The following is a 14,958-nucleotide window of genomic DNA, read 5'->3' on the forward strand; positions in this document are numbered from 1 at the left end:
TGGATACAGTGAATGTTTGATTTTTGTTGCTGAGGTCAAACCTTGCCTTTGTTAATAGCTTTTTCAAGTTTTTAGGTTGTCTCTTACTGAGAGTTATATTTTGATCTGTAATGATATTTCTCAATTCCTTACTTTGTGCAAGGATCAGTAAGTTCGCTTTGGCGATATTAAAGATGTTCTGGTGGCATGGATTTTGTGTCACTATAAATGGAATGATCTTTTCCTGTTTGTCTTTTCTTTGCGGTGTCCTCAGTTGTTGTATGGGTTGTATATATATATATATATATATATATATCTGCTCTAGCATCTCCACAGGCTATCCATGTGCATATGTACAGATGTATGTATAAAATGAATGAGTGCATATTCATAAAGACCCGAGAAAAAATTCTCAATATGAATGCTATAAAATTGAATTGAAGTTGAGTTTTCACTGCTCAGAGTTTTGGCCAAAAGTCATGCTACTGAAGACACAATTCAGTTAATTTCATGTTATAAGTAAGAAATTCAAAATACTGACAAATCGAAACATTAGATGCTTTGAATGAATAAATAAACTTGGCATATATTTAGTACATTTTCTACTTTGCATACACACATATGCACACATACACACATGTGTGCGTGTACTTGGGGAACAGCTTTTCATTTTGTCAATGGACCTAGAAAATTCTCTGTTCTAAAATAAATGAAAGGACTAATGAGATTAATGCTTTGCAATATTTAGTTACAGCCCTTTGTGTCTTAAGCTTTATGTTCAAATCCTACTAAGCTCAATTTTGCTTTTAATCCTTCTGACTTTGATAGAATTCCAATCAAGTAATACAGTTGATACAAATTTGTGATTGTACCAAAGTTAGAAAAAAATTACACACACACACACACATGCACAGACATGCGTACACACACAAACATACACACACACACATGCGTGCACACACAACTAAACAGATTGATCAACAGATTAGAAGAAATGTTAAACACCTTCGAAGTTACCTAAGAAAGTAAAAATTAGCCACAATAGTAATTTTAATTTTGTTTTGATAAAGTCTTTCTTTCAAAAAAAAAAGAAAAAGAAAGAAAAAAAAATGAAAACTATAATCATGGCAGAGCTTTCAAGAGGTGGTGAAGTATTTCTTGACTCAGTTGGATATTATTATATTATGGGCATAAGTACCACTTTACTATAATGATACCAAATATTGATAAATATTATAAACATAGAATTTTGTACTGTTTATAGTAGTTCAATACTTATATTGCATTATGGTAGACTTATGTTAAAAGTAATGTATTAAATAAGATTTGTTACAGAAAAACAACAACAGAAAAAAATATCTTTTATATATTTTAAGATTTATACTTTGAAAGACGATATTGAAAGAAAATTTGAGTTAAGAAAGAAACAAATTTGTTTATAAAGGTCAAATACATGAATAATTAATTAAATCATGCTGACCTAATACTGCTGTTACACATGCATATTTCTGTCACTGCCACTCAAGTCTCCTACTCACTTATATCTCCTCCTTTCATCACTCATGTTGTGTTTAACTCCCTAGTCCTTGTACTGATTGCTACATCTAGTCCTTCATCACTAAGAGCATTGACTCCCTGAAATTTCTGCCCTGCACATGTTTTTTCCTACTTTTCAAAAGTTTAAATGGAATGTTAACAGCATCAGTTTCTCCAGTTTTAGTAGGCTGTGAAGGGGCTTTGCCCTTTTCTCTAGACCTATTTCATAAAAATAATTTCAACTTATTTAATTTTTATACAGCAAATTAAAATACATACATCATTGTTTCAGTACCTAAAATATGCTCAGTCAAGCATCTACTTCATTTACACACTGCGGAAACAAATTACCCATTTACACAATTCAATAATTTAGAGACTTATAGGGTGATATTTATTCTATTTTCTTTCATAGATGCTTAAGAGGATATCTCTTCTTTTTGGTATTGTGTAATAAAGTATAAATAAATGATATAAAATTATTTTTACGTTATATTTATTGCAAAGTTGATTTAATCTTTTTAGGATCTTTTGCGTATGTGGGCAAGTTTATGACAATTTAATAAAGGTTCCTGATACTGATTGCAATTTTACATGTCCAGCTAATGGACATCAGATGTGTGGTGGTAGAAGAAGACTTCAAATACATAGTAAGTACATTTTTTTCCATTGGTAATTATTAATATACTAAGAAATACCAAATAAAGCCAAAATTTTTTGAAAAAATAACCTTCAGCTATCTCTTTTACTCTTTTACTTGTTTCAGTCATTTGACTGTGGCCATGCTGGAGCACCGCCTTTAGTCAAGCAAATCGACCCCAGGACTTATTCTTTGTAAGCTTAGTACTTATTCTATCAGTCTCTTTTGTGTAGAACTTTGCCCTTAACTGTTTCCACCAACTGACAAGTTTCATTTTAAAATCATGGAAAGGAAAATAACTTTCTAATGACTAATATAACTAATTGTAAAGTTAAAGGTAAGCTTCCAGCAAAAATAGCCTCTGAAATGAAATTATTTCACTTGATGTTGTCCAAGGTATGCTATTAATGGCTGGAGGGGAGGTTTAAATACATAGTTATGTCAGCTTGATCAGGGCCAACTTGGAAATAAACTGCAAAATCTGTTGGAAATAAAGAAATAGAAGAAAAAGAAAGGGGAAAAGCAAGTGCAGATTGAGACTGTTTTCCTTTTTTAATTGTCTGTGCATGTTTGCAATTTATATTATTTATTTCAAATAATTATGAAAAGTTAGTATTTTAGATTAATATATTTCTTTCATTTTAATAACGTATATTTTGAGTTTGAGCTACTAGAGTTCTTTTGATTTGTATATAATATTATCATTTGGTTATCATAGGTGTACATATATACCCAGGAAGATTTACAACTTATGGTAAGTAAAATATTGCATTCTGATTGGGTGTAATAAACTAGTTTATTAAGCAATGTTCATTCATACTTAAACATTAACAATATACACAATACAGCATGAAACTGAAAGATTTAGTATAGTAATGCATTTTATATGCTTAATAATATAGTCTTGGTTTGAAACTTTTTATCAGCATAAAATATAGTTCAGATTTTTCAATATTTGAAGTCTGAGATGTTTCAGTTTAAAAACAGAAAAAGAAAAAATATTTGAGTTTGAAAACCCAGCAGTGGTGGCCCCAGCAAGGAGTCTCTATTATTCCATACAGCAAAACATACTTAAAGCTGGATATCTACTTGGTTGCAGACAATCAGGTGCCATATCCCTGTCAGTGGGAGCATTAAGTCTGAATTACTGGATCATTAGAATGGTTTTACGACACTTTTGGTTCCAGCTCATTGATACTAGCAGATAAGTGAAGTTAACATTATTTGGAAAAAATTGTTCAGGAATCATGAGCTGACTGCTGGCATTTTAACTGTAATAGCCTTAAAATATATTGGGAGTTCATCACCTGCACAAGATAATAGGTTGGGTAATGAAAATTTAATCTGTTCTGTTTATTGTTTGTAAAATTCCCTTCAGAGTGAATTAGTTATGGGAGAAAAGGCATTTAATATACATATAAAGGAAGACATCTTTATTTATGATTCCTTTTTTTGGAATGTAATGGTTCTAGTTTCTTTTAGTTTCTACTTCTTTCTTTTTTTTTTCTCTTTTTTAAAATCTCTTTATCTTCTTGTATATGAAGTTTGGGTAGGGAACAAAACGAATCTATATTTTGTTAATGTTTTAAGACAATATGAAAATACCATGACCTCTGACAATATTCACTTTTGTATAGGTAACACCACCTTGCATTCCTTCTTAATCTTCTGTACCCTAGTGCAACCTAGACATCTCATGGAAAACTTACACTGACTCCATGAACAAAAATCTCAAGAACATCCTCTAATGTGGTCATACCAATCTTAAGCTCCTTTAGCTGTAACATAGACACAATCAGAAAACTAGCCTTGTTGCATTCTCTTGGATTCCTAGCTTCACTAGGCATATGTAGAGTATGCACAAGCTGTGCCAGGTGACTTAATTTTGATGTCATTTAAAAAAATTCTATTGTGTTCTTGCTGAAATTTCACTTTAACTAAATAAAATAAAATGTAAATACATTTAGGCTGTGCATATGACTTTGTAATTTAGATGTAATTTTAATTTTCCTAATTGTTTAAGAGGTTACTGTTGCCATAGCATTCTTTGATGTATCATCATCATCATCATCATCCAGTTTTTTAAATCCGGGTTTTGTCCCGTTAACGGGGGTGGCTGGATCTACCTCAATGCCATAAAAAGAAAAGCTTCTTTGATAGGTTATTCTCCCAGATATATTTGTATTGAGAATGCAAATATTTGGGGAGTCAATGAGGGAATCTCTTTGTGGTAATTATGTCTGCTAGAAGTAGCAACCAAATACTCTCACATCATACTCTACACTCTACCATCTTAAAAGAGTGATTGGTCATGGCCAGAATGCCATTAATCCTGTCTGCTTTGTCAGGGTTGACCTGATACTAACCAATAAATATCTAGTTTCACTGCTCTTTAAAACTTGATAGTTCTGTCATATCCCTATCATACATAGTTCTCTCATAACTGTTACAATTATTTCTTTTCAACATTGACTTTACTTCATATGCAGAACTTTATTTGAGAGACTTTGATCTTTTGTTCCATAGAACTGTAATCCTTCTGAGATCTGTTTTTTTATTCACATTTCCATTAGACTATACCTACACTAGTGATGGTGAGCCTTTTTAGCCAGGAGTTTACTTAAGTGTATATGTATTTTACTTGTAAGTAAATGCTTATAGATAAGCTTTTTATAAGATGATACTGCTGGGAGATTTTTTACCGCAGTCCATCACATGTCACTGAAAAACCTACAGTATGTCATAGCTTCATCACAACTGACCTGTACTAATTACTAACTATAATATTAAGTATTTTTACTTCATCTAATTACATATAAATCTGTCTAGTCCCAAAGGCAGCTTGACCCTCCCTGACTATTGGGTAGAGAAAAATATTTCCAAGAAGATACAGTGTAAATAAGATGAAACAAATTATTTTAAAGTTTCATCATGTAGTCATGATAGCCATTTGAAACCCATACATACCGTTAAAATCATTTTTGTATTATTTTGTAATATTATGTACAATAAAGTTCTAAAAATTATTGTTGTACACCTGCAACTTTGTTACGTACTGCATCTCAGATTCTGTGTAATGGTGTTAGTGACTATGTTATAGAGGTATAAGAAACTTTCTTTTACATAATAGTATATAATACTATTACAAAATGAAATTAAAGTGGATGTACAGAAGTAGATATACATTTTAGATAGGTTGCCATCACCTTTTCATATGTAATTGTTTCACTTCCAAATTCCCCCGATTAAGTCACTTACCAAACAAGTTATTTTAATATATTTGAAAGCTAAAAGAATTTTAACCTTTTCATTAGAAAGAAACCATGACATTTTTTTCTTTAAATTAGGTTTTTACCTTGGATGTTATAGAGCCACTAACATGAGACTAAACCAAATTGGAATAGTTAATGAGAATATGACTTTGAACATGTGCCTTTTATACTGTTGGAAATCAGGTTTTGCATATGCTGCTGTAGAAAAAGGGTAAGAATCGTTTTAAAACTGATTTAAGGAAAACCATATCATTTGTTAGTTTTTTAAAATAAGAATAGAAATTTATTTTGTAATAATATAATTTTTCTGAAGTAAATTACATTTAAGAATAAGTTTATAGTTTGTCTTCTTGTATACTAGGAATTTCTTATTCTTTTATGTAGCCAAAACTACATTGAGAATTCTGAGGTTATAAACTAACAACTCTAAAGTTTCATAATGTACATAATAATGTACATTATGAAACTTTGCTTTGCAATAATGTTCTCCATATTTCCTCTTGTGACTACAAATATTAAAAAACTGTATTTAAGAAAAACAAAACAATAAAAAGAAAAATTTATTTGTTTTGAACACACAAGCTCATTAATAATTTCCACAACTTTTGTCACACACCATTGGTTTAGATCCCCTTATTTATTTATCACAATGGTTTTTACTTTTCAAACTGTTTAGATTATTTTCCAACCCAACTGAACTCATTCAGTTGTGAGCTTCCTATCAAATTTTTGTTTCATAGCATTGTTTTTCTTAAAAGTAGTACAAAGGAATCATCATTAAATTTTCATCATGCTATCATCTGCCACTGCTTACTATATTATGCTAAATTCTTTCACTTTTTTTGTCTTATATTTGACATAGTTTTACATCCTTTTTAAGTTAAAAACACAAAGTAACATATACTGAAGTAATTAGCTTATTTTATGATAATTTCTAGATGAAAAAATAACAACTCAAAGATGTCTGTATGTTCTGGTTTCTACAAAACTACTGAAAATATTTATTTATCTGCATTAACTTAAATCTATTATATAATTTAACTTTGAAAATAGTTGTTCTTAAATGCTATTTTATTTGATATTAGCACATCTGATGAAACAAGGAGCCTAAGTTCTGATTTTCTGTTCATTTCATAAGATTTTAGATTTATTCCTAACTTAGGAATTAATTTAAGTAAAAATTTTTAAAGATTCATTTAATTTTAGTGGTGGCTGAACTAGATCTGGGAAATATGTCAAATTGGGCTCTCACTTTTTATTTACTTTCATATTTGTTTTATGTAGCTGAAAAATACTGTTTTTTTGTTTTTTTTTTTTAGAGTAAACAAATAAGTGGATTAAAATATCAGCATTTGGTTCCATATTTCTATATTCAAATTTCAAAATTCTGTAAGGACTAAATTTTCCTTTCATTTCCTTTTGGGCTGATACAATAAGTATTAGACATGTGAGCTTCATCAACTATATTCAGGAAATAGTACACAGAATTACCCATTGAAAGAATTCGATCGTTGTAGTTGGCTGTTAACTGGAACTTGACTGAGAGCTAATACAGTATCTGCATGAATAATGTATCCCTCCAAACTCACTTTTATATATGTGTGTGTGTGTGTCGGTGTGTAACTTAGTAGTTAAACAAATAATACTGATAGAATAAGTGCCAGGTTTAAAAAGGGAACAAAATTATTTCTTTTGGCTAAAAATTATTCAAGGCTGTACCTTGCATGGCCACAGTCTAATGACTGAAACACAAATAAAAGGTAAAAAGTACTAGATATTGAAATATTCTGTTAAACAGCAACATAGTTGTTTCAACTAAATGGATATAGACCTAACTCTTCCATAATGTTTTTCATATTTCCCAGTTATTAGACATTTTAAAACCTGCCAATAAAAAATTTTTGCTTCATTTTAGTTTTGAAAATATTTTTGCAATTTTCTGTATTGATTGTTGTCCTTTTAGTCATATCTTTATGCTTTAATGAAACTCTATTATAAGATTAAAATTTTGTTTGAAAATGGAATTTAAAATCATACTTTAAAATTCGGTTTTAAAACGTAATTTTTTCATTTTCTTTTAATTTCCTTGTTAATTCATATTAAATTTTTTCAAAAAAAAAAAAAAATTGTAGAATGATAGATAATTGAATTTTATCATGTCATTTGGTTTTTAATTATCTATTCAGTGTTACAGGTATTAGGATAAAAATATTTTTACTTTTTGTATTATAAATTATGTGATCATTTAAAGGAGCAAGAAATATTTTTGTATTTTTCTTGTCTATTTTTTTATTTAGAATAAAATGCCAATGTGGAAATCATTGGTATTATTATGCGATAAAATCAGACAATAGCAAATGTTCAATAAAATGCCTTTTGGAGAATAATGACTATTGTGGTGGTGTTGGACGATTTCAAGTATATCGTAAGTAATGGTCATACACTATTAGGGGAGTTAAATTTCTTGCTAGGTCAACTTTGCCATTCATTCCAGTATTGATAAAATAAATGTCAGTAATATACTGGGTCAATTTAATTGTTTACATCCTTCTCCTATAAAAATTAACTCCTATAAAATAAAATTGACTTTGTGCTTAAATTAGATATTGTACGTGAATAATTTTATTTCACAAATCAAACTCTAACTACTTATAATTGACTGTCAGCATTATCTGAATATTATAGACACTGATACAAGTTCAAGAATGCAAGTTCAGTATTTACCAGTTTTATTTCCTTCAACTTTAGTTTTTGCTGTCTGAAAACCTATGAAAATAATATACTGATGATATAGTCAGTATATGTTTAATGTTTTAAAATTACCCATCCAGCTGTCTCTAAATCCTTATTATAATGCTGCTACAGTGTTGATATGTATCAGTGGTGTGCAGTGACTTCTGACGTTGGTCATGCAATAAATACTTATTGGTTGAGCTGAATCATTTTGAAATTATTCAACTTTGAGTTCACATTTAGTTACATAATATGGCAATGGTTTTAGACCATTATGCTGTCAAAGACAAATCAGCTACTTTATCAGGCTACTTGCCAATTTTGGGAAAATAATTGACACTCACTTGAGCAGCCTGTTCTGATACTTATTGGACTCTGTACATTAAAAGACTATGTCTCGTACACACATTGAACATACATGCATATACATAAACACACACACAATGACAGACAGCAAAAATCCAACATTGTAAAAAGCCCTAAAAACACTAAGCAAAAACCTAGCATCTCTTCATTTGTTGGGAGTAGTAAAGATGTGAAATATTGCAACATGCAAGAAATATAAATTACACCTACCTAATGATGAAAGAAAATTTGAAAGAAGGTAAAAGAAAATTATTTATACAAAATGATTTATACATAAACACACACACACACACCTTTCAATGTATATGTTTATATTTATGTGTGTATGTTTCAATCATTTGGACAAATATTTTGAAAATCCTAAAGAGATCTTATGAAAGTAATAGTGCACATGTGAGTGTGTGTGTGTGTAAATTGTAAATCAGTTTCAACAAAACGGAAAGATAATTTTAGTAAATCAACGAAACATTAATTAGCTATGTTATATTTCTGATTTCAGAATTTTTGAAAATTTGCTCAATACAGAGGATGGTTAATGATGATAATTTCAAAACTTATGACAGAGTGAAATAGATATTCCAAAGTCACAGTAACATTTGAGCTGACTCATTAAGAATTATGGGATTGTTGATATGTTTTGGTCAGAATTTTTATGGGTCAAAAAGTCAAACCCATTCAACCATTTAGCCTGTCATGTTAGCAACATCAATTACAAAGAATTGTTGACAAAGAAAAACTGATAGAAAGGGAGTGGAAAGCCAATGCTGTATGTAACATGCGTTTTTCTCAAAGCATGCATTCCATAGTTATTTTATTGAGATAAAAAAGAAAGCATTGACTTTACAGATAGGCAGGAGAGAAATAAAAGATTTCAGATGTGTTTTTCTTTAAGCATGCCTACAGGAAGCAGAATGGGTGTACAGCAAAGTATTTAATCTGGACGCGTTTTTTTGAAACAAAGTAACTATTGCAGTTCAGTTTCCAATGATTTGGACAACTTTTCAATGTGGTTATAAATACATTATATTCTTAAATTAATTTTTAAGTTATGTAAAAAATAAATGGACATGCAGTGCATAACTTGCATGTCTTGACTGCATGCCACTGATATGTATATATGCTACCACAACCAGCTCATTGCTTATGAGCGACTTTTGATGTCATTAACAACTGGCTGTCCATCTTTTATTTTATATGTTAAAAAAAAATTCTTCCATCAACCTCCCTTAGTAAGTTAAAACTCACCATTTTTAATGGCTACCACCTCATTGAACACTGAAGTAATGAACTAACTTGTGCCTTACTAATATCTTTGCCTGTCTCTTAGTTCAACTACCATGTTCAAAATATGAAATAGAAAGTGGAAGACACAGGGAGACAAGTTTGTTCAATAAGCGGCTTATACATATCATTTAGCCTATTGAAAGTAGCAGTCAAATCTCTCTTAGATTACATCTTGTCATCTTAAATAAATGGTATATCATGCAATAGAGTCCCTCTTATACAAAACAACAACATTGTACAACTTTAAAACCTTTCATTATAGTTATGCTTAATCATAACTGATCGGGGAGTGTAGAACAACAACAAGGTTTACTTTGAGCCAATGACGGAAGGCCTCTGCATGGTCACTTAATGAGAAATAGCAGCGAAATTTCCCTCTAATCACACCATGTTTTAACCCATGAAGTTAAACTGTATTTAAAGAAAGGCCTATGAAGGAATTAAGATAATTTATTTGCCATAGATAAGCAAAAGTGAATTCAATGACTGTGTTTAGCAACATTGGCACAAGTCACATTTTAAGGAAGGTTATGTTAGAATTTGACAGGTACTTATTAACTATACATTATACTGTATTATTTTGTTTCTTTGTTGGAATTAAGTAATACATTTTGTGTGAATGGATGACATTAAGCCTTCTAGCGTGTACAATCTTCTTATGTCTCACCTTCAGTTCTGATTGTGTTTTCCTCTCAACAAGACAAAAATATCTCAAGTACACTATTTATATCCAACTGTCAAAATCTGTTCCTCCTGGAAGGTTCTCTCTGAGATAGTATAGATCTGTCAACTAATGATTATTGATAAAATATTAAATTTTAACTTAAATTTACATTAGAGTATTAGCAAACATTTTTAGTTTCTAACAAATTATCTGAGAAAGAAATAATTCTTCCAAATTGGATATAAATCTGATACTTAACAATTGATTTATTTTGTAACTTGTCTGAATTTTCAGAGCAAACAGTGAGCACCTGCCATATTCATGTTTAGAAATTTTTACTTCATATATTGTTTATTATGTCTTTTAGTTTTTCCTCTCTTTTAATATATTTTACTTCACTTGCCATTTATATATTTAAAAGGAGCTAAATTTATTTATTTGAATTTTTCTTTGATCATTAATGTTTGTGCTGATCTGTGCTTTCTTTCATATGTAAATTTTATCCATTATCAGCAATGTCAGTGCTACAGCATATTGGTCACAAATATAAAGAAGAAAAGTTGCCTTTTTATTCTGACAAAGTTAGAAAATTTGAATGTCTTATAATTGCAAACACACCTTAATATTATATCAGCTCGAGTTCAAATGTTTTCTTATACATATATCTTTGCCTTGATTCAAGCTGATCTGTTCATTCATGTATCCCATTAAAATTTTCCACTTCACTGAGTCTTTCTTTTGTTGTATTTCTTGTAACAGCTTCATGAATTTTTATTAGCTTATCTTATTCCATGCTGAGCTAAATTATAAATGTGATGTGTCTATTTAGAATGATTATCTCAGTTGAATAGTCCTTAAAAATATTTTTTATAACTATTAATATTGTCATCATCATTTCATAAAACATCTGAGGGGTGGGAATTGTGCTTTTGATAACTAAGATCAGTTACTTGGATATCACTGTGAACCCATCACTTGAGTGAAAGTTGTAATAGTAGTTATTTAACTAGAATGCAAATTTACACTGGATGTCCTTCCTAATAGCAACCCCAATTTTAATCTGTTTCTATAATTTTTTTTTAAAGAAATATTTGATTAAATTTTCCTTTATTCTCTAGAATTCCATGTTACTGTTGTTACTCTGGTTAGTATTAGTTGTCATTGTTCAACACTGAATCTGACCAAGCGGCACTTTAGCTCTGACCAAGCAGCACTTTAGCTCTGACCAAGCAGCACTTTAGCTCTGACCAAGCAGCACTTTAGCTCTGACCAAGCAGCACTTTAGCTCTGGCCAAGCAGCACTTTAGCTCTGACCAAGCAGCACTTTAGCTCTGACCAAGTAGTACTTTAATCAAAACTGTTTTAGGAGTGTCCATTCCATCTTTTTAGGGATATCTTAGAAACTCCTAAAAGATTCACAGGATAATGTAATAAAAAAAAAAAACTACATTATCTTGTGTCTCTTTTCTTTTTATATTTTTGAGATGGTATGTTGTGGTTTGAGGAAAGTTTGCTACTCTACCTAGCAGGTTGAGTGACCATGTAAAAGTTTTGCTATTGGTTTGCTGGTTTGATATTAATGTGAATCAATCTAGCTATAGTGTATGGTGGATTACAATTTAAATATCTGATATTTGGTTTTAAATCTGAGGTTGCTATCTGGTTATCTGTTTTATAAACACATATAAAAGGTGTCTTAAGTGGAATGGAAATTACCTTATTGGATCATTTTCAGTTTTGTCAAATTAGTAAAGAGTTCACCCAGTAAAGTGGTTGGTGTTAGGAAGGGCATCCAGCTGTAAAAAGCATGCCAAAATAGACAGTGGAACTTGGTGCAATCCTCTGGCTTACCAGCTCCCATCAAACTATCCCACTCATGCTAGCATGGAAGATGGATGATAATGAAGATGACAATCATCATCATTATCAAATGCCCATATTTCATGTTAACATGGGCTGGATGGCTCAATAGGATCTGACTAGCCAGAGTGCTACATTGGGCTCCATTATCTGCCTTAGCAAGATTTTTGTGAATGAATGTCCTTCCTGACACCAACCACTTTACTGGATGCATTATTAAAAAAAAAAAATTTTGTGGCACAGACACAAGTGAGGTCATTAAGTAACTTTCAAGAGAAGATCCTATGATGAAATGGGGGTGAATTAAGGGAGGTGGCTTTGTGCCAGGTGTTGAGAAGCTAAAGCATGATAGGTAGCGGAAACAGATATCTTGCTGTAGAGGAGATACATGGCTACCCAGCAGGAAAGGGAGAAATGATAGTAGAAATGAAGTGTTCTCATACCCTCAAAATACAAGAAGATAGATAAAGAGAGAGTGAGGACAAAGAATTGAGGATTGTTGTGTGGGTAGATAGGATTGTGAGAATGTGAAAGGAGAATGACTGACAGTAGAGATGAGAATAAAAATGTATACAGTGAATGATAAACGTAGATGAACTTTTTAAAACTAAACTGTGATGATTTTACTCTAATAACTGCTGTATATTATGTGTTGGGTACAGAAACATGCAACAATTGTCAGTAAGACAAAATAGTTATGATAAAACCAAAATATGAAATCACCTATACACATGTACTTGTCATGTTGTATTTTCTTCTTTACACAGATGTGGAATATATTTTAAAGAAGATCTTTGGTAAGTGTTTATTCTCTTTAAGCTTTTATGAAATATTATTTTGTAATGTATGTATATTGAATGTTGTGAGATATTAACCTGTAAACTGGATTCTGGTATTGTTAAATGAGTTAAACTTTCGAATATTTTAATGAACTTATTAAAAGATTAAGATCTATTGCAAAGCAACTAATGTGTCAAGTATAAAGCTGTGGCTAAAATTATTGCCATATAATAGTTTAATCACAGCTTCTTTGATAATGTCATGGATGACCAGCAGATGGATTAATGTTTGTGTTCTGTCAATGCATTTAGAATTGCTGAACTCAAATTTTGAAATCTAAGTAAGTAATGCAGACAGTTGTAATTTCTGTAAGTATTGGCAACATTGTGGAATTCATTTCATTGGAATACAATAGTCAATTTCATTCCTTCTTCGGGAAATAGCTATCTGTGATAGACTTGTTTCTTATCATGGGGAGATTTATCTCACATATGCTTAATGTTATTGAAATTGGAATTAAACACTGACTCTATAGATTATTGGGATTCAGAAAAAATTAACTTTTTTTTTTTTTTTTCTTTCTTAACTATAAAAAGAGACATAGTGTTTGATGGGTTAGAATGTTGTTAAGCCATATATATACACATATTGAAAGAGATTGTACCATTCTCACATAGTTGTAAGTCAGCTAAGTAATTGCACCAAGATCTGACATGAGTATCTAAAATTATAGAGTTGTTTAATCTATATCTATTTGAAAAAAGAGGATTTAAATAAATAGATGAATATCATTGAAGATTATTAAGTAAGGGATAATTGTTATAAAATTTATGCACAATCATTATTATATATCAAATGTAAATATAAATTTGAACAGCATTTCTTCAAAAACCTTAGATAATTGTCTTCATTCCAGTTTTATCTCTAGTTGATAATTATTTCATTTTACTTTGTGTATATATGTTATTTAAGTACACCGACTGAAGATTATGCCTCTTTCAATTAATCTCTACTTCTTAGTAGAGTTTTTGATTGCGTGTTTGTTTTATTTCAGATTAATTTGATTAGTTATCCTGGCATATTACTTGTACTTATTGAGTATAATGACTATTTGAACAAAATACTTGGGTGTCAGATCATAAGATTATATCCCATTGTTTCTTTGAATTGCTGATAAGTTTTGATACTATACAAAAGAAAAATCATATTTTTAAACTACTAGAACTTCTGTTGCTTATAAATGAACAAGGAAGATACAAAGACAAATGAAAACTAAATGTCCTAGCTTGTTGTTGCTGACACACTGAAAACTTGTTGATGTTTTTTCAATTAAACCATGTGTGCAGTTTTTATAATAGTAGGTTTGAAAATTAATATTTCCATCATCATTATCATTGCAACCATTGATTAAAATTGTTATATTAAGATTAGTTTTTCTCTTATCTTTCTCTTATGGTGTTTAAAATTTTAAATTCAGGTCGATCAGCGATTTCTATACCAACTGACCTCACATGGATTTAGTTTTGATTGCACCACAGTCAATATAATGACATGAGAAAATTTGAAGAGGAAGTATATATATATATCAGTTGAACAGAGCTTTGGAATTAGGAAGTGTTGTTTTGGTATATTGTCTGTAATATAATTAAATATATTTTGTGTTAATAAATTATTTATTATTTTTGTTTTGGCTTATGGTTATTGAATGTTTTCTTTCATTAATTTATCTGTATGTTATTGCTAAGAACTTCGTAACTGCAGTCTGGAATCGTTTTTCCACAGGACACAAATATTCCAAACTATTTAACTGGTAAAGTTAGCTACAATTACATGACAAATATGGG

General features: G+C 30.3%; 1 protein-coding gene across 1 annotated transcript in view; it reads left to right on the forward strand.

Moving 5' to 3' along the window:
* Positions 1-14,687, forward strand: part of LOC106878286 (uncharacterized) — a 132,700-nt gene extending 118,013 nt beyond the window's left edge. Inside the window, exons 14-19 of the mRNA XM_014927463.2 lie at positions 2,041-2,165; positions 2,874-2,909; positions 5,503-5,638; positions 7,725-7,852; positions 13,102-13,131; positions 14,592-14,687. Coding sequence (XP_014782949.1) covers positions 2,041-2,165; positions 2,874-2,909; positions 5,503-5,638; positions 7,725-7,852; positions 13,102-13,131; positions 14,592-14,635 — 499 coding nt within the window. The 3' untranslated portion in view covers positions 14,636-14,687. The remainder of the gene's footprint in view (positions 1-2,040; positions 2,166-2,873; positions 2,910-5,502; positions 5,639-7,724; positions 7,853-13,101; positions 13,132-14,591) is intronic.
* The last annotated feature ends 271 nt before the right edge of the window (positions 14,688-14,958 follow it).

The sequence above is a fragment of the Octopus bimaculoides genome, chromosome 3 (genome assembly GCF_001194135.2).
Source record: "Octopus bimaculoides isolate UCB-OBI-ISO-001 chromosome 3, ASM119413v2, whole genome shotgun sequence".
NCBI lineage: Eukaryota > Metazoa > Mollusca > Cephalopoda > Octopoda > Octopodidae > Octopus > Octopus bimaculoides.